We start from the raw sequence: 21,355 nt of genomic DNA on the forward strand, positions 1-21,355 counted from the left end.
GAAACCTGGGCAAGAAAGTGACATAGAAGACTCCTAATCTAAAAAAAAAAAAAATGAGTAGGCATTACTTAAAGCTATCCTACCTACAACAGTTCCCACTGTTACTGGACAGAATAAATTCAAAGAACTTCCAGCAGTGAAGACTGAATGCACATTGTCAGGTAGAGTACTCAAGTAGGATTACATTTTAGCAGTTTACTAGCTTTGCCCAGCCACGCATTGCTGTGGCTTATGGGAATCCTTTGTTGGCCAGGTGGAATAGCAGTGAATAGCCTTGCAGTCTCAAAGCCTGGCCGTTTTCTGGAGTAGCTGTAGCTTTTTGTTGTATGAACGTAGAGGCATAGATGAGGAGTTGTGCTGCCAAGTTTAGTGTTTCTGAGATGTGTAGTTTTGTTGTTTTGTCCTAGGCCGAAATTTCATTACCCTTTTGTATATATAGATTGTGTGTGTTAAAGGTTCCAAATACTTCACTTTAAGATTATGGCTTGAGGTGGGGGATGTCCCTGATCCAAATGATGGATATGTGGATGGCAAACTTGTTTCTACTGCATCACATGGAGAGATACGTGTTTCTGAATAAGCCAGCACATCCTTGTACCACAATCCTTTTATTATTCATGCATCTTTTGTTGTAATACAAGGTGATGCGTGAATACTAAAAGGATTTTAGTTCTATTTGCACTGTTCTTTTGATGCAAGGACAGAAAAAGTGGGGGGAAACAGATGTGACCAAGATCATCACATAGAAGACATCAGTGGCTAGTTCCTGTGAAAAGAATGTATCTTTACAAACTTTGAAAACCTAGGAAATGAAAGGGCTGGGTTGGAGAGAACAGAAATCAAAGCTATTTTTAGAAGGAATGAAAACTAAATGCTTCACTTAATCAAGGGATAGAAGCTGAAGGTCAGGTGTCTACTTTCGCCAAAGCTATCATCAAACTGTATTTTGTGAAAGGATGAAAAAAACCATAAACAGAACCAGACTGCGGCAATTTTATTTATGTCCATTCATACATATGTGAATGGACACAAACATACCAAGTATCCAATACTCCCCTTCACTGATAGAAGGCACCTTGATCCAGTGGATCAAAAATACATTAGATTATTTTTAAACAGCTTCCACCATTGTGCATAGTTTTGTTTTCAAGTTTCTTAGCTGTATCTAGTTGATTCCCTCCTCTGAAGGAAAAATCTTCTCTGAAGCATATGCCAATCTACAGTCTTTGCCTAAAATTACTTGTGTCATTTACTGTTCAAGGTAAAAATTAACTACAGGCAGTTCCCAAATTACAAACATGATAGATTCTATAGGTTTCTTCTGAAATTGAATTTGTTTGTAAGTTGGAACAGGGTTAAACATTCCTATAGTGTTTGTCTTGCTGTCTGTCCCCCTGTTCAGAAGATTTCACCTCACTTTCTGGCTCTGTGATCATTGGACTTTGAAAAATTTGGGTTATTATGGAAACAAGGATTGGTGATAAGACTTCAGCGGAAACCCCCTTTCCCTGTGATAATTTTTTAGGAGTTAATTTCTCTTCCTAAGAGTTGATTTCTCTCACTTCCTGTTGTCTCAACCCTGTTTGTAACTATGAGTCATTTGTAAGTTGGATGTTTGTAACTCGGGACTGCCTGTATTATTCCACAGTAAAATATGTGAGCTTTCAGCCTCTCTTGATCCTTACCTTTTATTCATATTTTATATACTGTGAACAGAAAGGAGTTTATTGTTTATGGAAACAGAACGGCAGCCAGTGAAGGTGTTACAACAAAGAAGTTGTAAGCTTCCTGTAGCCAGCCCAATTAGCAATTTGCAACACTTTGAACCTATTGACTTTCTCAAACAATCTCAATGGAATGTAATTAAAGCATGGATCACCATGGGCAGATCTGACTTCTCAAAGAATGGGTCAGCTGGTGCACAAGCTTTAACTGTGTAAATACTAGGGATGTGCAATCCATTAAAAATGGTTCAAAGGTCATTACAAAACTGGGGGGCCCTGGCGTTTTGGTTTTAAAGTATTTTTAAAGCATAGCTAGTGAAAAAATTGTTACTATAATGGGAGTAATGAAATTTCATTACTGTTTCGTTATAGTACTTGCACATAATTACTATAATTGGGGAAACTTCAGGGACTCTTTTCTCTGTCATTTTTACAGCTATTGGGGTGAAACTCGCTAAAATGGTAGAACATATTTACCACTCTTAGCCCACCAAACTGTCAAAGTGTTTTACAAAGAATTATTAAAGAAAATATGTTCCTAGTTTGCAAGTACTATTTCCTGTATAATTGTGTAGTCCTTACTTAGAAAGTAGTGGTTCTACAACAGGAATTTTGCTTTTGCACCAAAAACTTTGTTAAATGGCTGGATGACGATGTTAAATTGGTGAACTAGATAGCAAAGTATGCTATAATATGACATCCCTCATACAAAGACAAAGGTTTTGCAATTTAATAAACTTTCACCATGTTTTTATGATAGAATCAATTATGGAATTACATTTATAACCCAGAAACAAAAATCATAGTGTAGAATATTAAATTTCTCAGAAATCTCTCTAATGCTGAGCAGTGCACTGCATTCTGGGAAATGTAGTTTAGGGCAAGGCTTTTTGAATTCTCTGGCATAGGGCTCCTCCCTTCCCAAACTACATTTCCCAGAGTTCTGTCCTTATCCACACAAAACCACACATAGTTCATTGTGGTGCAGCTTAATGGAGCTTGTTTAAAACACAATTTCCAAACTGTCTGATAATGATTCCTTTAAAAATAGAGAAGACAATAAATTAAAATGGAAAAAACTGCTTGTTGGCAAAGGGGGGAAATTGAACATTTCCTTTTTTTTACAGCTTTCAACAGAATGAGATATCTCTGCTTGTACATGAAGGACAACCACATTAATAATAGTAAGTAAAACTTTGTATCTGAATGCATTCATATAAATTTCTTGCATAGGTAATGAAAGGGCTACAATAATATATTTTTGGGGAAAAGCCACAAATTTGATGTAAGATGTCATAGAATCATAGAGTTGGAAGAGACCTCATGGGCCATCCAGTCCAACCCCTGCCAAGAAGCAGGAAAATCGCATTCAAAGCACCCCCGACAGATGGCTATCCAGCCTCTGTTAAAAGCCTCCAAAGAAGGAGTCTCCACCACACTCCGGGGTAGAGAGTTCCAGTGCCGAACAGCTCTCACAGTGAGGAAGTTCTTCCTAATGTTCTGGTGGAATCTTCTTTCCTGTAGTTTGAAGCCATTGTTCCGTGTCCTAGTCTCCAGGGCAGCACAAAAAAAGCTTTCTCCCTCCTCCCTGTGACTTCCCCTCACATATTTGTACATGGCTATCATGTCTCCTCTCAACCTTCTCTTCTGCAGGCTAAACATGCCCAGCTCTTTAAGCCACTCCTCATAGGGCTTGTCCTAGTCGCAAGTTCAGTCTCCCGATGAAGCCAAACACAGGCATGAGCAGCTGGAAACCCCACATGGGCTGCAACTGACATCATCCCCTTACCTTTGGCCCAATTTGCTGAGACTAATGTGTATTACAATCTGAGCCATGGGCTGCTAGTCAATGGTGAATTTCCAGGAATGAAAGGAACAATTATGAGCACAAATTTGGTACTAGTACTTGGCACATCAGGGGTGCTATGCCAGTCCCAATCAGCCTAGAACAGTGGTTCCCAACCTTTTTGACCAGGGACCACTTTGTTTTTTTGTTGTTAGCAGGGACCACAAGGTTCAAGAATAATAAACTGTGTTAATCTAAAAATAAACTTTAATCAAAACTTTTAACATATTCGTTAACAGTAACATGAATTACGAGTAAAAAGAACATTTTTAATAGAAAATTAAATTTTCCCATTCCAATCTTTTCCCGTGTCCAGTCCTTCTTTTCCACGCCAGTCTTTCCCACTTTTACTTATTCATATTCACACAGCATTTTCCCCAAAAATTATAGTTAAAATAAATTATGGTGATTATTGGAAGGATACGTAAGCACATTTACATTGAAGGAGGTTAGAATAATGATTTGTAATACTCTTCTTTCTATCCCCACTATCCTGAAATAGGGGTGAGGGCCTTCTCAGTGATTGCTCTGAAACACCCCAGAAAGGTAGGGATGGGTGTCTTCCTTCCTATCTTTTTGTAGACAAGTGAAGATCCTTTTGTTTCATCAGGACTTCGGGGGCTGATTGTACAGGAAAAAAGACCTTTCATGTACTGTGATTCCTATATAGCAGTCTCTCATTTATCCAACATTCGCTTATCCAACGTTCTAGATTATCCAACGCATTTTTGTAGTCAATGTTTTCAATGCATTGTGATATTTTGGTGCTAAATTCGTAAATACAGTAATTATTACATAGCATTACTGCATATTGAACTACTTTTTCTGTCAAATTTGTTGTATAACATGATGTTTTGATGCTTAATTTGTAAAATCATAACCTAATTTGATGTTTAATAGACTTCTCCTTAATCTCTCCTTGTTATCCAACGTATTCGCTTATCCAATGTTCTGCCGGCCCGTTTATGTTGGATAAGTGAGATTCTACTGTATTTGTTGTTCTTCCTTCTAATGTTCTATATTTTATTTTATTTCAGTTATATTTTAAACTTTTGCATAATGTAAAAAAAAGCTGTATCTATTTTATCTCCTGTAAACCTGGAGTCCCAGACTGGGAGAAAATATGAACAATAATTAACAATAATTAATAATTGCAATCATTCTCATTGGTATGTTTTCAATTCCATTCTGCGTTTCTCTAGAGTCTATTTGTTTGAGGTGGTCTCTGCAAGCTTCAGAGAAGCCACACTCTTTCGGCCTCCACAATAAAGATTTAATCAGAGTTGGATAGTGTTATGTTAAATTACAGTTTTATATAAATATTCAAAAACATTTAATCTACGGATGCCTCAATGTAATTTTATTGGTATCTATTTTTATTTTGAAATTTACCAGCAGGTGCTGCATTTCCCACCCTCGGCTTATACTCGAGTCAATAGGTTTTCCTAATTTTCTGTGCTAAAATTAGGTGCCTTGACTTATATTCGGGTCGGCTTATATTCAAGTATATACGTAATCCATTCCTATCTATTATGCTTTCACAAACCTTTTACAAGGTTCTACAAAACATAATTGATTGATTGACAGGTCAAAATATTGCTCTTTTAGTGCAGTAAAAATGAAGCTTATCAGTCAGTTATAAGATCTGAATCATTCAAGCTTTATTTGCATAAAGCAATTGACTGAGAAAGGCTCTTAAGTTACTTATATTTTACAGCTCTTATTATACAATTATTTGACATATTTTAGGGAAGAGAGACAGGTGTGGAACTTCAGTTGATTTCAACATCCTTTCCAGATCCATGCATCTTCATTGACATCTTCTGCAAATTCTCTCCGTTTACAGCTATACTTACCACATTCAGAAGGCATTGGTGCTGCAGACACGGAATAGGTAACTGGATCTTCAGAGCCAGGGATAAAATACTGGTATCGTGTAGTTAATGAATCTCCTTCTATGGGAGGGTCAGGAAGATCCTCTATGGTCATCGTCTACAAAGCCACCTTCAAGAAACAAATCAAATAAAAAAAAATCTCAAAAAGTGTAGACAGTATAATATATTTTGGTGGACTTTACATAAACTTTCTCGTTTTCACATACATAAGCACACAAGACTTTAGTCTTTGAAGATGCTCTAGCAAAATAATACTGCTATTACTTTATAATACACTGAGAATTAATTAAGGGACTCAACTGATTTGGAAATCCCTCTAACCTCAGAAGTTATTTTGCTATTTTACGATGTTATAATTGTGACACAGCATTTGGGATGAAACTCAAAGAGACCAAAAATGGAATCAATCAATTGAAGTTATACTAACACAAACAAGTTCAAAGCAGGAGTTCCTACAAAAGGAATCAAATCCCACAACAAGCATGTGGTAGATTTTTAACAGGACTTTGATAGTCAGCAGAGCTTCTCTTTGTTACTGTAATTTTGTTTGCAGATATCTCCATCCCTGGGGCATGGAAGTCCTCTACATCTTCACTGAAATGCATGGAACCAACTCTTCCTTATCCAACTCGTTAGAATGTGAAGTCAAATTAATCCATGTAGTGCCAACACAGTTTTTAAAACTTAGTCATACTCCGTATTGCAGTACATTGGTCCCACAGTTCCTGACTATTCAATGTTTAAATGTCAATTCAACATGAACACACACACAATAGGGTACTTTCTGATAAGTGCCACTTCCCTCCATTGCATCAAGGACACACTAAAATGTTATCTTAAAACAGAGCAATCTACTATAAGAAGCCTGAGATTACAACTGGATGGGAAACCACCTGAAAATGCATCATATGACTTTTGCAAGAGGACAGTTGGACTCGAGGATTTTTTTCAGCATATCGTAACAGTTAAGAACAAAATTCTAAATATGAACATTCTTTACATAATTCAGTTAAAAACAGTATTTTTCATAAGCATATCAGCAGGTTTTTACATTTTCTTCTTAAATATGGTTGGTAATTTTGCCATTTTTTATATTCAGCTGGGTTGAACACACTATAAGATTCAAAAGGTAATCTGGATTTCTGCATAAGTGAAATGGCAGAGGGTCAATTTCTCCATGCTGCTATCTACTCCTTAGCAGAGTTTTCAAGTTCATAACTTCAAAAATCTGGAAAGATTATTTTTAACATGATACAGTACTTCTAACCAATTGAGTTCCCCATAGTACTTTGAAATCCTAGGAAAGTATGTTTATATAACATATTTGGGTCAAGGCTCCCGTGGAGTGTGCTGAAGGACTTAACAACCTTTTATTTAGAAGTGTGTACATACAATAATTAGCTATATATTTATACAGCCTAAGAATCCAAAATGCTTGGAATCAGAAGTGATTTGCAATTTTTTTGGATTTTAGAACACCTTTGTGTATGTGTAAATATACCTTGGAGACAGAACTCAAGTCTAAACACAAAATTCATTTGTTTCATGTACATAGCCTAAAGATAATGCTATACACAATATGTTTAATAATTTTGTACATGAAACAAAGTTTGTGTACCTTGAACTATCAAAAAGCAAAGTTGCTAGACACTCTTATGGGCAATTTTGGATTTTGGAGTATTTCAAATTTTAGAATTCCAGATAGGGGATGTTCAACATGTACGGTTCGTATCATGTTTCTGAAAGGTTAAAACAATCTTATATATAGCTATGTATAATTTCAGCACATATTTCTGAATGTATACTGGAAGATAAATTTGAAAAAGATTTTTTGTTTCCTAGAATTGACTAAGATTTTCTCTCTCCTAAAATTACCTATATCTTCATGATATATGTGCTCTTTTTTCCATATATTTTCAGACTATCCTACTCTCACACCAGCTTGAGTGAATTCCCAAATACAGAAATGAATAATAATAATAATAGTTTTATTTCTTACCCACTTCTCCTTGTGGCTTGAGGCAGGTTACAACATAGTTAAAAACACATTATCATCTACAACATTTTAGAAAATACACATATTAAAACATATAGTTTGGCCTCATGGCTTTTTGTTTCCTTAATGCATTAATCGATTCTCCTCTTATGCAGTTTTAAGAATATTAAGGAATTACTGGGATGCTATATAACAAAAGGATTATGCATTTGTACAGGTAAAGTGAGGCGGCGTGAACACTAAGCTTGAACAGTAAGACTATTTGACAGTAGGCCCATACTGACAGAAATGTCTCTAAAATCAGAGTGAAACTTTGGGAATTTTTAAAATACACAATATAATAATGTTTACTGGGGATACTTTTATTAATAAATGCAAAAAATGAGAATAATGAAATTAATTCATACTATTTTCCTGAAAGATTATTTTCCATCTTCCTCTATAGATTTTGGGGCTCTGGTTTGCTGTGTTAAATAGTTTATATCACACATAAACTATCACGACCTCTTAAACTAATTATAACTACAGTAAATCTGCTCTGTTCATTTGTAGCATCAGACACACTTGAAAACAATTCATTGGTGAGAGACATGATCCCAAAATATAGACAGTGAAAACTTTGGCCCCTTCCACACAGCTGAATAAAATCCCACATCATCTGCTTTCAACTGTGATATATGGCAGTGTGGACTCTGATAACCCAGTTCAAAGCAGATATTGTGGTTTAGTCTGTCTTGATATTTTGGGTTATATGGCTGTGTGGAAGGGCCCACAGTTCTGCTGATGTTATTAATCCACACAGAAGGTACAACAAATGTGTCACCATTATAAACAGCAAAAAGAACACTTTATATTTACAGCAGCTGCTAAAAATCATTTCTGCTTCACAGATTAGGACGCCTAAGGAAACAACCTCAGTTACCTTGTAAAATAAGAAAGGCACTCAGCATCCTGAAAGAAGTTATGTAAGTTACAAGTCTATAGTTAGTAACCCCATCCACAACCCACTTTCATGATCATGAAAACAAGTTCAACAGTAGAACGAAAGGGGGGAAATTCTTATAATCTAATTATTTGATTTTTATTTCTATCCCAACTATTCCCCCAAAGGAACACAAACCAGCACATCTATAGCAGCCTCTCCTAACAAGTCATACCACAGATATATTGGACTGCAACCTCCAACACTCTGCCAAGAGACATGCTGGCTGGAGATGATAGGAGTTATAGTACCACACATATGAGGGATTACAGAACAATATATTATTATTATTATTATCTTGATTTATACCCCACATTTTAAAAGAATCAGAAAAGCGTGCAGGAAAGCAGCTATTTGTAAACATGTAAACTTACAACAAAAAATAAGGAAAGTTAATAGAAGATAAAATGTTTAAAGAAAATGAGGCCATAGCTGTGGCAGGCCAATAAAGAGCAACCTAATTTATTATCTATAAAAACTGTGGCCCTAAGGTCTCTTGAGAAAAATTCCTTCATATTCAATTTCTATTATTTTATCTAGAACACATGCTGAACAACGTTAAGTACTTTTTAAAATGGCAGCTTTGTCTTCTCCTTAGCACATTTAACCTTGACGTTATTAACATCTAGAGCAGGGCTACCAAACACCAAGAGCAGTGATTGCCAAATTCTAGTCTTCCGAGTCTTTTGGACTTCAACTTTCAGAAGCCTCAGCAATTACAGCAAATGATAAGGGATTCTGGAACCTGAGGTCCAAAACACCTGGAAGACCAGAGTTTGGAAAACACTGATCTAGAAAGCCATGCCGTTCTTACCCATGAAGCTGAAGAGTGATTGGAATGAACAAGAGAAAGTTGGTAGCAAATGTATACCTGAAATGTATAAATTCCATTTAAAAAAAGGGACAGGGCAGTTCCTCAAGATCTCCTTTTGATGTTTACCACAACAAGGCAGAGTGAAGATGTCACAGCCCAGAAATGCACTAGAAAAATTGGAAATGGGGAAAACTGCTTCACTGTATTACGAATTAGTCTCCTGTTTTTAACACTGTATCCTGCTTGTTGATTTTAATGATTGTTTTTATTGTTGTTGATGTTTTTTACTGGGATAATTGTTTTATTGCTTTGTTACTGTTTTGTTTGTTTTATCGGGCCTGGCCCCATGTAAGCCGCCCCGAGTCCCTTCGGGGAGATGGGGCGGGGTATAAAAATAAAGTTGTTATTATTATTATTATTATTATTATTATTATTATTGCCATAATAATAATAATAATAATAATAATAATAATAATAATAATAATAATAACAATAATTTATTATTTGTATCCCTCCCTCCCCCGCACAGTTTTAGGTAAAACTATTGACAGTACCTCAAATTATTAAAATGTCTGGTTATGATTTCCTAGTCTACATTTTTGGGAATTAGTGTTTCACGATCTTTTGGCACTATGGAGAGCTAAGAATGACATTTTCTTATTAATGTTAATGGTTTCTGCTGTATTTAATTATTTGCTTCTCACAAACTGGTAAAACTAAAAGGGCTTCTTATAGTTCAGTTGTCACTTACAATACAGGATCTTAATAGCTCCATTTATTTAAAAATAGTTAAAAAGTAAATTCAAATTGAAATTATCTTCTGAATAAACTATTTTGTATATATCCAACATGATATTTTATTCTAAACCATGTCATACATAATGTGACTTTCAACTTGGAAATGGTGCTAATACTGCATTTTTTGAGATTTCCCCCCAAATTTCTGTGTTGTTGGGGGGAAACTGGGGGGAAGTGTCTGCAGTTTCAAAGTTTCCAAAAGAATTTATCTGGGATAAAGTTTGATTTAATAACAAATTTTGGACAGGATAAAAGGATTGTGCGTATATATTATATATGAAGAACATTTTCCTATTATAGACTGTAGCACAGCTCTACTACTCAAAAACTCAAATCTTCCAGCCTTCCCTCAACTATTTGGCAAGGAAGGCTGGGGGCAGGGATTCTTATATCTGAACAAAAGTTGAATGAAAACTAGATGACCAATATGATAATAATACTTATGAAGAAAATGTGATATATTTATTTATTTATTTCGTGTCAAAAGCATTGCATAACAAATACATTTTAAAATGATGGGGGGGGGGAGGAAATCACAAGCAACTAAATAGTTTTAGACCAAAAACGGGCAACAGCAACCGCATTGTCCGTAGCTTTAAACAACAACTCCTTCGTGCATGAGGCAGGACATTGTGGGCAAGCATACATATGCGGAGTTGTTTGTTCTGCTCCACAGTCACACAAGGTGGAGGATTCCTCCAGGTAGTGCCACCTTGCCAAGTTGTCTTTAGATCTGCCCACTCCACTTCTGAGTCTGTTTAGGGACTTCCAAGTTGCCCATTCTTGGTTTGCCCCTGGAGGAAGACCCTCATGGGGGGCCATCCAGTTAGAATTGCCAGGTTTAGCTGTCCAGAGGGACACCCTTGCTGTTGCTGAAGGAACATCAAGAGGAGTGGTGGTTCTCATGAAGCCCTTCCTTGATTTGAGTCTGGTGGGAGGAGGCTGATAATCATGCAGTGGGTGGCTTTCACAGTGTTCAACCTCATTTCTCTCACTGTTAGCAGCAACTTCCCGTCGCACGTCAGGAGGGGCAATGCCAGCTAACTTGTAGAGTTTATCAACAGGTGTAGGTTTAAGGCATCCTGTGATTATTCTGCATGTTTCATTTAGTGCTATGTCCACCTGCTTCGCATGGGCAGACTTTTGCCAGACAGGACAGGCGTACTCAGCAGTTGAGAAAGACAAAGCCAGGGCTGATGTTCTTATTACTTGTGGGTCTGCACCCCATGAGCTGCCAGTCAGTTTATGTGATATATGAACAGTTGGGAGAACTTGCATCATGTTGTTTCCCCAAAAATGATCAGATTGGAATTTGACCTTTTTGGCCTGTCACATCTTTAAAGGGACTGCATCACTTTGGATTTGTGAGAAAGCCTTCCTTCTGATAGATTAAAATGATCAGATTTTTCCATTTTTTTCCCTTCTCCTACCCACTGATGAGGCGCAAGTAATCTTTGGCAGAGAAAGCTAAAGACCTTGTAAAACTACAATTCCCACAATTTCATAGCACGGATCCATGAAAGTTGAAGTGCTGCCAAACTGTATTCATACAGTGTAGACACAACCTACAAGGATCTTCTCAACCTAGCTGGATTTGATCCCCATCATTTGTGACTACGAACAAGACCAGCCCAAAACATTTTAGCTAACTAAGGCAAGCGAAAAGATGGCAGCTTCACCACATTCATCTGTCTACTGCACCTTACCTACTTACTTAGGCGATCCCTCGTAGTTCGAGGACGATAGTCTTCCATCCTTGGTATCTTGGGGGTGGGTTCTTAGGTGGCTGAAGAGACCGATTCTTGACCCGCATATTCTCCCGCAGTGAGGACATCGGTTTCCAGGTGGAAGGCGGTCCCGGTCGGGGTTAGCTTGACGCTCCTTCCTCTTGGCACGTTTCTCCCTTAAGCCCTCCGTTCGTGCCTCTTCGAACTCCGCAGCACTGCTGGTTACAGCTGACCTCCAATTGGAGCGCTCAAGGGCCAGGGCTTCCCAGTTCTCAGTGTCTATGCCACAGTTTTTAAGGTTGGCTTTGAGCCCATCTTTAAATCTCTTTTCCTGCCCACCAACATTACGTTTCCCATTCTTGAGTTTGGAGTAGAGTAACTGCTTTGGGAGACGGTGATCGGGCATTCGGACAACGTGGCCAGTCCAGCGGAGTTGATGGCGTAGGAGCATCGCTTCAATGCTGGTGGTCTTTGCTTCCTCAAGCACGCTGACATTTGTCCGCCTGTCTTCCCAAGAGATTTGCAGGATTTTCCTGAGGCAACGCTGATGGAAACGCTCCAGGAGTTTGGTGTGACGTCTGTAGACCGTCCACGTTTCGCAGGCGTAGAGCAGGGTTGGGAGGACAATGGCTTTGTAAACAAGCACCTTGGTCTCTCTACGGATGTCCCGGTCATCAAACACTCTCTGCTTCATATGGAAAAATGCTGCACTCGCAGAGCTCAGGTGGTGTTGTATTTCAGTGTCGATGTTGACTTTTGTGGAGAGATGGCTGCCAAGGTAGCGGAAATGGTCAACATTTTCTAATGTTACACCATTAAGCTGTATTCCTGGCTTTGCAGAGGGATTAGCTGGTGCCTGTTGGAAGAGCACTTTGGTTTTCTCGATGTTCAGTGAGAGGCCGAGCTTCTCGTATGCTTCTGCGAAAGTGTTTAGAGTGGCTTGTAGGTCTTCTTCTGAATGCGCACAGACTACGTTGTCATCGGCATATTGGAGTTCTATAACAGATGTTGTGGTGACCTTGGTTTTGGCTCTCAGTCTGCTGAGGTTAAATAGCTTGCCATCTGTCCGATAGATGATTTCCACTCCGGTGGGAAGCTTCCCATCAACAAGGTGAAGTATCATAGCGATGAAGATGGAAAATAAGGTAGGGGCAATAACACATCCCTGCTTGACACCTGATTCCACCTTAAATGGGTCACTTTGTGAGCCGTTGCTGTCCAAGACTGTTGCCATCATGTCATCATGGAAGAGCCGCAGGATGTTCACAAATTTGTCAGGGCACCCGATTTTTTGGAGGATGGTCCAGAGAGCGCTGCGATTCACTGTGTCGAATGCCTTTGCAAGGTCAATGAATGCCATGTACAGAGGTTGGTTTTGTTCCCTGCATTTTTCTTGGAGCTGTCGAGCAGTGAAGATCATGTCCACTGTTCCTCTGGAGGGGCGGAAGCCATTCTGGGATTCTGGGAGGGTGTCTTCTGAGACAGGGAGAAGGCGGTTTGCAAGGATTTTCCCGGCGGAGGTTAGAAGGGAGATACCACGATAGTTCCCGCAGTCTGTTCTGTCTCCTTTCTTGAAAAGGGTGATGATGGTGGCATCCTTGAAGTCTGCTGGGATTTTCTCGGTCATCTACACCTTTTCAATGAGCTGGTGGAGTTGTTGTATCAGCTCAGGTCCACCCTCTTTGAAGATTTCAGCAGGGATCCCATCAGGTCCGCTGGCTTTGTTGTTTTTTTGTTGGCTGATGGCATTGCTGACTTCTTCCAAACTAGGCAGTGCTGCAAGCTCATCCCTGGTTTGTTGTTGCGGGATTTGTGAGAGGGTCTCTTCGGCCACATTGGAGCTGTGATTCAGCAGGTTCTGGTAGTGCTCTTTCCAACGTAGTGCAATTGAAGTTTGGTTCCATCTGATGAGCGTAGGGGCTGTATGCCATGGTTTCTTGGTCCGTAGATGATCTTTGTGGCTTTGAAAAATCCCTGAGCATCATGGGTATCTGCAAGGTGTTGGATTTCTTCAGCCTTCTTTGTCCACCAGATGTTCTTGAGTTCTCTGGTCCTTCTTTGGACCTCAGCTTTTGCACTGGCATAGGTCTTTTTCTTGGCAGCACAGTTGGTGTCTCTCTGCCATGTTTGGAAGGCTTTCCTTTTGTTATCAATCAGCTGTTGGATCTCTTTGTCGTTATCATCAAACCAGTCTTGATGTTTCTTAGTTAGGTATCCAATGCTTTCTTCGCAGGCTGTGATGATGGAGGTCTTCAGTTTGTTCCAATGTTCCTCAACATTTTCGGGGTGTTCTGTGGGTAGATGATCTTTGAGTGTTGTTTGGAGAAGGGCTCGTTTGGAGGGCTCCTGAAGGGCTTGGGTGTTCATTTTGCGCCTTGTTTTTCTTCCTTGGAGTCTGCGTTTGGGGACGATCTTGATAGCCATCGTGGATCGGATTAACCTGTGGTCTGTCCAGCAGTCATCAGTACCTGTCATGGCTCTTGTGAGAAGCACATCGTGGCGGTCTCTGGCAAGTGTAATAACATAGTCCAAGAGGTGCCAATGCTTTGACCGAGGGTGCTTCCATGATGTCTTGAGCTTATTTTTCTGGCGGAAGAGCGTGTTGGTGATGACAAGGTTGTGCTCTCCGCATTTGGTGAGAAGCAAGATGCCATTCGAGCTGCTGTTTCCGACCCCGTCTTTTCCTATGATACCTGGCCACAGGTCAGAGTCCCTTCCAACTCTGGCATTAAAGTCCCCCAGGAGGATACCTCCTTAGGTATCTCCGATAGGATGGTGTCCAGCTGACAGTAAAAATTTTCCTTGATGTCTTCGTCAGCATCTAGAGTTGGTGCATAGGCGCATATGATGGTTGCCTGTTGGTTTTTGGCAAGGTTAATTTGGAGGGTTGAAAGCCTTACCTACTAACCTCAGGACAGCAGGTGAGTTTGGGTAATTCTGGATCAGCTACTCATGATATTTGCATAAGAGACACTATCTGATTATTCCCTAAAAATGGAGAATAATTGATGGCAAACAGTATGCAAACAATATCTCAACTTCAACTCATTTATACCTTGCTCATATTAAAAGCTATTATAGCATCATTGCTGGGAGTTTTTAAATAAATGGCACACATTTCTATCAAATCAGGATAGAAGAAGAGAGGGGGCTGCTACTTTGTAGCCTGTGTTGAGGCCTTGTCAATGAGCACACATGTTTTCACAAACTCAAACTAAAAGAGAGATGCATGGCTACAAATTGGCTGATTTGAAATTCACAGGACTCTAAAAGTGAACCCTCACACAACTGCAAATGTGACAAAAACACAATGGCGGGCACTGACTTCCTTCACAGAGCAGTAGGACACACTCTCCCTATTGCTGCATGCCCAATCAGGAGCAAGAAAAAAAAACCCAAATACAGTTAGTCCTCCATATTCATAGATTGTGCACCAAGAATACAACCATCCACAGCTTCAAGATACCCCTCCCCACAAAAAGGAAAAAAATACCAAAAGTAAAACTTGATTTTGCCATTATATAGTAAAGGTAAAAGTTTTCCCCTGTCATTCAGTCTAGTCATGTCCAACTCTGGGGATTAGTGCTCACCTCCATTTCTAAGCCAAAAAGCTGGCGTTGTCCGTAGACACCTCCAAGGTCACGTGGCTGGCATGACTGCATGGAGCGCTGTTACCTTCCCGCCAGAGTGGTACCTATTGATCTATTCACATTTGCATGTTTTTGAACTTCTAGGTTGGCAGAAGCTGGGGCTAACAGCAGGGGCTCACCCCGCTCCTTGGATTCAAACCGCCAACCTTTTGGTAAACAAATTCAACAGCTCAGCAGTTTAACCCACTGCGAAACCAGGGACTCCTTAGCCATATAGTGTGGGTCAAAAGTCATAAGGGGATTTCAATATTTAATAACTATTTCAGTGTTTTTATTTTCAATTTACAATACCATAGCATCCCCACAGTAAACAGTAGACTCTCAGTTAACTGGTACCCACAGGGATTGGCAGGTAGTTTCCGGTTGCTTGTGATTTACGATTAAAAATTGTTTTATTACGACGCTTCATACTACACCATGGAGCCCCCAGTAGCACAGTGGGTTAAACCGCTGAGCTACTGAACTTGCTGACTAAAGGGCTGGCGGTTGGAATACAGAGAGCGGGGTGAGCCCCCGCTGTTAGCCTCAATTTCTGCCAACCTAGCAGTTCGAAAACATGTAAATGTGAATAGATCAACAGGTACAGACCCGGCGGTCAGGTAACAATGTTCCATGCAGCCATGCCGGCCACATGACCTTAGAGGTGTCTATGGAAAACACTGGCTCTTCGGCTTAGAAATGGTAATGACCACCGAACCCCAGAGTCGGACACAATTAGACTTAACGTCAGGGGAAAACCTTTATCTTTACTATACTATACTATACCATAGAATCATAACATTGGAAGAAACCTCCTGGACCATCCAGACCAAGAAGGAAAATCATATTCAAAGCACCTCCGACAGATGGTCATTCAGCCTTTGTTTAAAAGCCATACCATAAACTCTGTGTTGACTTAATGCTGCAATCCAGCAATTACAAGAATATAAAGACACGTTAACTTGATGTAACACGCTTTTACTCTATTATTGGAACTGATTGTATTTATTTATTTATTTATTTACATAACTTTTACCCCACCCTTCCCACCAGTAGGGGCTCAGGGCGGCTTACAACAGTCGGCAATTTACATTGCTCAGAACACATTCCATAAAACAATAACAAAATCAATAAACATTACAACAATATCACATCAATTAAAAATTCTATTAAACTCTATTAAAACATGAATTATAAAATTTTAAAATGCATATGTAGTTAGATTAGTTGCTAATCAAAGTATTACTTTTTGATATATACAGTAGAGTCTCACTTATCCAAGCCTCGCTTATCCAAGTTTCTGGATTATCCAAGCCATTTTTGTAGTCAATGTTTTCAATATATCATGATATTTTGGTGCTAAATTCGTAAATACAGTAATTGCAACATAACATTACTGCGTATTGAACTGCTTTTTCTGTCAAATTTGTTGTAAAACATGATGTTTTGGTGCTTAATTTGTAAAATCATAATCTAATTTGATGTTTAATAGGCTTTTCCTTAATCCCTCCTTATTATCCAAGATATTCGCTTACCCAAGCTTCTGCCGGCCCGTTTAGCTTGGATAAGTGAGATTCTACTGTAATATGTATTTTACTAGCTGCTTGAACTGAGTGTCTACTATGTCAGAAATACATGTACATTAAGTGTGAGAAGCCAAACCTTGTAAATCAGGCCTGGGCAATCTTGGGCCCTCCCTCCAGGTGTTTTGGACTTCAATTCCCACCATTCCTAACAGCCTCAGGCCTTTTCCTCTTCCCCCTCAGCCGCTTAATTGGTGCCCAACTCCAGAGCATCATAGACAGTCATATATCACATATCTATTCAATCCACCTTGAATAGATGGGCCCACTTGGCATCCCCCACACAAAACCTACAGGGCCCTTCCTTCCCTAAGCCAGCCCGGCTCCACGTGCTCCTGCCACCTCCCAAACCCCGCCCCTGACGTCACAAAGGGGGCTCACGCGGCCCCCTCCCCCTCTTAAATTAAACGACCCTCTTCCCGCCTCAGAAATCCTTCCTCGGGAAAGCTGAGGAGAAATAGGACAAGAAGGCAGCGGCCCTGTTCCCCCTGCCAGTGACCCCACGTCTTTCCCTCCTCGCGGAGGCCTTCGCCTTTACCTGCCCTCTCCGCCCGCGGAGGCTCTCTAACTGAGGGAAGACGGGCACCGCTCCTTCCCTCCCTCCCTCCTTGCTTCCAGGTGACTCGCCGGCTCTCCCACTCGCCTCTTAGCCCCGCCCCCAACCGCCTCCGCCCGTCCATCAACCGGCCCGCTCTCCAGCTCAGGGACAGCAAGCCGCGTCAAGCCCCGCCCTTTCTTTCTCTTAGCCAATCCTGAGCGAGATTAGCCCCGGCCCGGCCCTTATGTAAAACGACTGAGGGTCCTCTGCGGCCTTCTTGCCTCTGGGGAGGCGTTATTTCAGTTGATTGTCGCCTAGGCAACGGAGCAGTTGGAGCGCCTGGTGACGTCACTGGGGGAAACCAGGATTGGCATCCCTGAGGCGGCCTGCACTGCAGAATTAGAGCAGTTTGGTACCACTTTAAACTGCCATGGCTCCATACTATGGAATCTCGGGATTTGTGGTTTATTGGGGCGCCAGAGCTTTCTAATAGGGAAAGATAAATTTCACAAAAGTACACAAAAGATAAATATCACAAAAGTACAAACCACATTGAGCAGTGGCGCTGAATGTGGTATCATAGAATCATTGAATAATAGAGTTGGAAGAGACTAAATGGGCCATCTAGTCCAACCCCCTGCCATGCAGGAAAAGCACAAAGCATCCCTGACAAATGGCCATCCAGCCTCTGTTTAAAAGCCTCCAAGGAAGGAGCGTCCACCGCACTCCGAGGCAGAGAGTTCCATGGCTGAACAGCTCGTACAGTCAGGAAGTTCTTCCTAATGTCCAGCTGAAATCTCCTCTCCTGTACTCCCAGTTCTAGTTTCCAGGGCAGCAGAAAATAAGCTTGCTCCCTCTTCCTTATGACATCCTTTCACATAAGTATACATGGCAATCATGTCTCCTCGCAACCTTCTCTTCTGCAGGTTAAACATACCCAGCTCTTTAAGACGCTCCTCATAGGGCTTGTTCTCCAGACCTTGGATCATTTTAGTCGCTCTTCTCTGGGCACTTTCCAGCTTGTCAGTATCTCTTTTGAACTGTGTTTCTCCACAATTGGACACAGTTTTCCAGGTGAGGCCTGACCAAAGCAGAATACAAAGGTACCACGACTTCCCTCGATCTAGACACTATACTCCTTTTAAAGCAGCTCAAAATCCCATTGGCTTTTTTAGCTGCTGCATCACACTGTCTATTTATTTATTTATTTACTACATTTATATTCCGCTCTTCTCATCCCGAAGGGGCCTCAGAGCAGCTTACAAATCAAATATACATACAATATATTATTAGCATAGCACAATATAAGCATTAAATTACTATATTGTACTATGTCATTATAGGGTGATATTATTAGTAATATTGCATTTAATAATGTATAATTAATATTATTATATTGTATTATTATTAGTATAATAATATATTACTGTTGGCTCATGTCCAACTTGTAAACAAAGACGCCAAGATCTTTCTCACATTGACTGCTGTCAAGCCAGGTGTCACCCATTCTGTATCTTTGCATTTTATTTTTTCTGCCTAAGTGTCCTTGGTGATGATTATTTTGTTATTTTTGACCCAGCTCTCTAATCTGTTAAGGTCAATTTGAATTCTGATCCTGTCCTCTGGTGTATTAGGAGACTAGCTATCCCTCCTAATTTTGTGTCATCTGCAGACTTGATAAGCATGCCCTTTAAACCTTCAACGCAATAATTTTGCAGTGTGGATGCAGGGCTTGCTCTGCCATGGAAACCCACTGGGTGACCTTAGGCAAGTCACATTCCCTCAGCCTCAGAGGAAAACAAAGAGATTTTTCTTAGGGTTATTGGAAACATGGAGCCATGAGGTCTTGTTCACAAACTAGCAAGACCTTGCCAATTGCCAGGTTGATAGACAGGAGTGTGGAAGAATCTCCTTTTCTGGGGGGGTTTAGGCAGAGGCTAGATGGCCATCTGTCAGGGGTGCTTTGGTTGTGTATTCCTGCATGGCAGGGGGTTGGACTGAATGGCCCTTGCGTTTCTTCCGACTCTGATTCCTTTTCTATCCATTTAGTAGAACTGATGCATTTTGATATCACATTAATGTTCATGGCCCAGTTCTACGGTGTAGATGCACCCCCTAGTCTCAGCTGAACCCACATCAGAATTTCCCCCCATTCTTGCCTCTTCTGGGATTTTAGTGACCCTTATTTTCCAACAACTTTGTGTCAGGTATCATTATTCCATGGTGGGGCATCGTTTGATATAATAACAAAAATATTATAAGGTGAAGCCCTTATACTATTGGGGAGAGTCTTGATCTACTTACTTCTATGGAAATGAATATTTTACTCCAAGCAGTTTGTTTTTCACTTATCTTGTCAACCAGTTTTTGTTTAATCAGGTGCCAGAGATTACAAGAAAGACATGATCAGACTGGTTACTTGAATAACTTGTTAGAGGAGAAACAATTTTTAGTGTGTGAGCTTGCACAGTTTTGTAAGAACAGCCAGGGTTGGGTCCAGCTGTACAATCCACAGCTAGTTATGGAACAACATGTCATCTGAGGTTCCTAAGGCAAGACCGGGCCCATCCATTGAAATTAGCTAGGACTAGGTGTGTTTTGTGGAGTGAAGCCAGGGAGCATATTTTCTGCCTTCCTAACACATTGGACCAGTTTAAATGAAATTATAAACTCAAGATTTGGGGGATCTGGCTATCGGTTAAGGGCAACATGCTAGTGTACTCTACCCAATAATATCTGCTTGGAGTGCAAATTATAAATAAATACATGAGTTTTTATTTTCCTGCATCATCCAAATATGAACCCCCTTTTTCCTCTGGTTTGTTTTTTATTTTTCTCCTAAATAAGCATCCAGAGAAAACATCAGGTGTGTCTTTCAGTTTGTATCTCTTATTTCTTAGAAGAGGAATCACTTGTGTATTGCAGTGCACCCGCACAATGCTACTGACTTCAAAGTGCAAAAGAAGGAGATGACAATTTTGAATCCTTTTTCCAACCCCCTGCCAACTTTTCTACCCACCACTGACAATGTGTTTTCTGTCAGAGCAAGGGGTTCCCTTTCAGGTTTTCCCCTACTAGCTTACCTGAATTAAATAGGGATAGCTCTATGCTGTGATGGGAAGTTTATGTTCCCCACTCCAGAAGTTAGATTCAAATGGGGTCAAATAAAGTGGAAATATTACTCCAAGGTAACATTGTTGGGTGAGTGGGCTTGTTAACAAAAGACCCTCCCCATAAACCTATAGCAGAGTAACTTAGCAGCAGCGTGACCCAGCACCAGTAGCCAAAAGTGATTTTATTTCCATGTCGGGAGCGACTTGAGAAACTGCAAATCGCTTCTGGTGTGAGAGAATTGGCCGCCTGCAAGGACGTTGCCCAGGGGACAACCAGATGTTTGATGTTCTCTCATGACCTCGCATGGGGAGCTAGAGCTGACAGACGGGAGATCCCTCACTCCCTGAATTGGAACTGCTGACCTTTCGGTCAGCACTTCAGCCAGCACTTCAGCCAGCACAAGGGTTTAACCCATTGCACCATTGGGGGCTCCATCAAAAGTGATAAAAAGAACACAAACACACAGACCAATGTTATCTCTTCCTTAGGAGGCTTTTCTTTATAGCAAAATAATATGGTTGCACTATTTGCAAAAACAAGGTTTCCATAACACAAATAAAGTTCTTTATACTTCCTTCTTTGCTTCCACGCTGCTCTTCCTTCTTATGCAGATAAACAGCTTCGCTCTCACAGAACCTCCTCTCACACCTAACTTACACAGGACCTTTACCCAGTACCTTTACACACAGCAGCCTTCACACTGGAGCTT

At 40.4% G+C, this 21,355-nt stretch overlaps 1 protein-coding gene across 4 annotated transcripts in view; it reads right to left on the reverse strand.

Moving 5' to 3' along the window:
• The window catches only part of clip4 (CAP-Gly domain containing linker protein family member 4), a 57,829-nt gene extending 40,140 nt beyond the window's left edge, over positions 1-17,689 (reverse strand). For 3 of the 4 annotated variants that reach the window (XM_062973162.1, XM_062973144.1, XM_062973171.1), the window contains exons 1-2: positions 17,533-17,689; positions 5,427-5,574 (exon numbers count right to left, since the gene is read on the reverse strand). In XM_062973162.1, coding sequence (XP_062829232.1) covers positions 5,427-5,559 — 133 coding nt within the window. In that variant the 5' untranslated portion in view covers positions 5,560-5,574; positions 17,533-17,689. Of the gene's footprint in view, positions 1-5,426; positions 5,575-17,073; positions 17,222-17,532 lie in introns of those variants that run through there. The other variant, XM_062973153.1, reaches the window with a different exon arrangement.
• Positions 17,690-21,355: the final 3,666 nt, after the last annotated feature.

This window comes from Anolis carolinensis, chromosome 1 (genome assembly GCF_035594765.1).
Source record: "Anolis carolinensis isolate JA03-04 chromosome 1, rAnoCar3.1.pri, whole genome shotgun sequence".
Classification (NCBI taxonomy): Eukaryota; Metazoa; Chordata; class Lepidosauria; order Squamata; family Dactyloidae; genus Anolis; species Anolis carolinensis.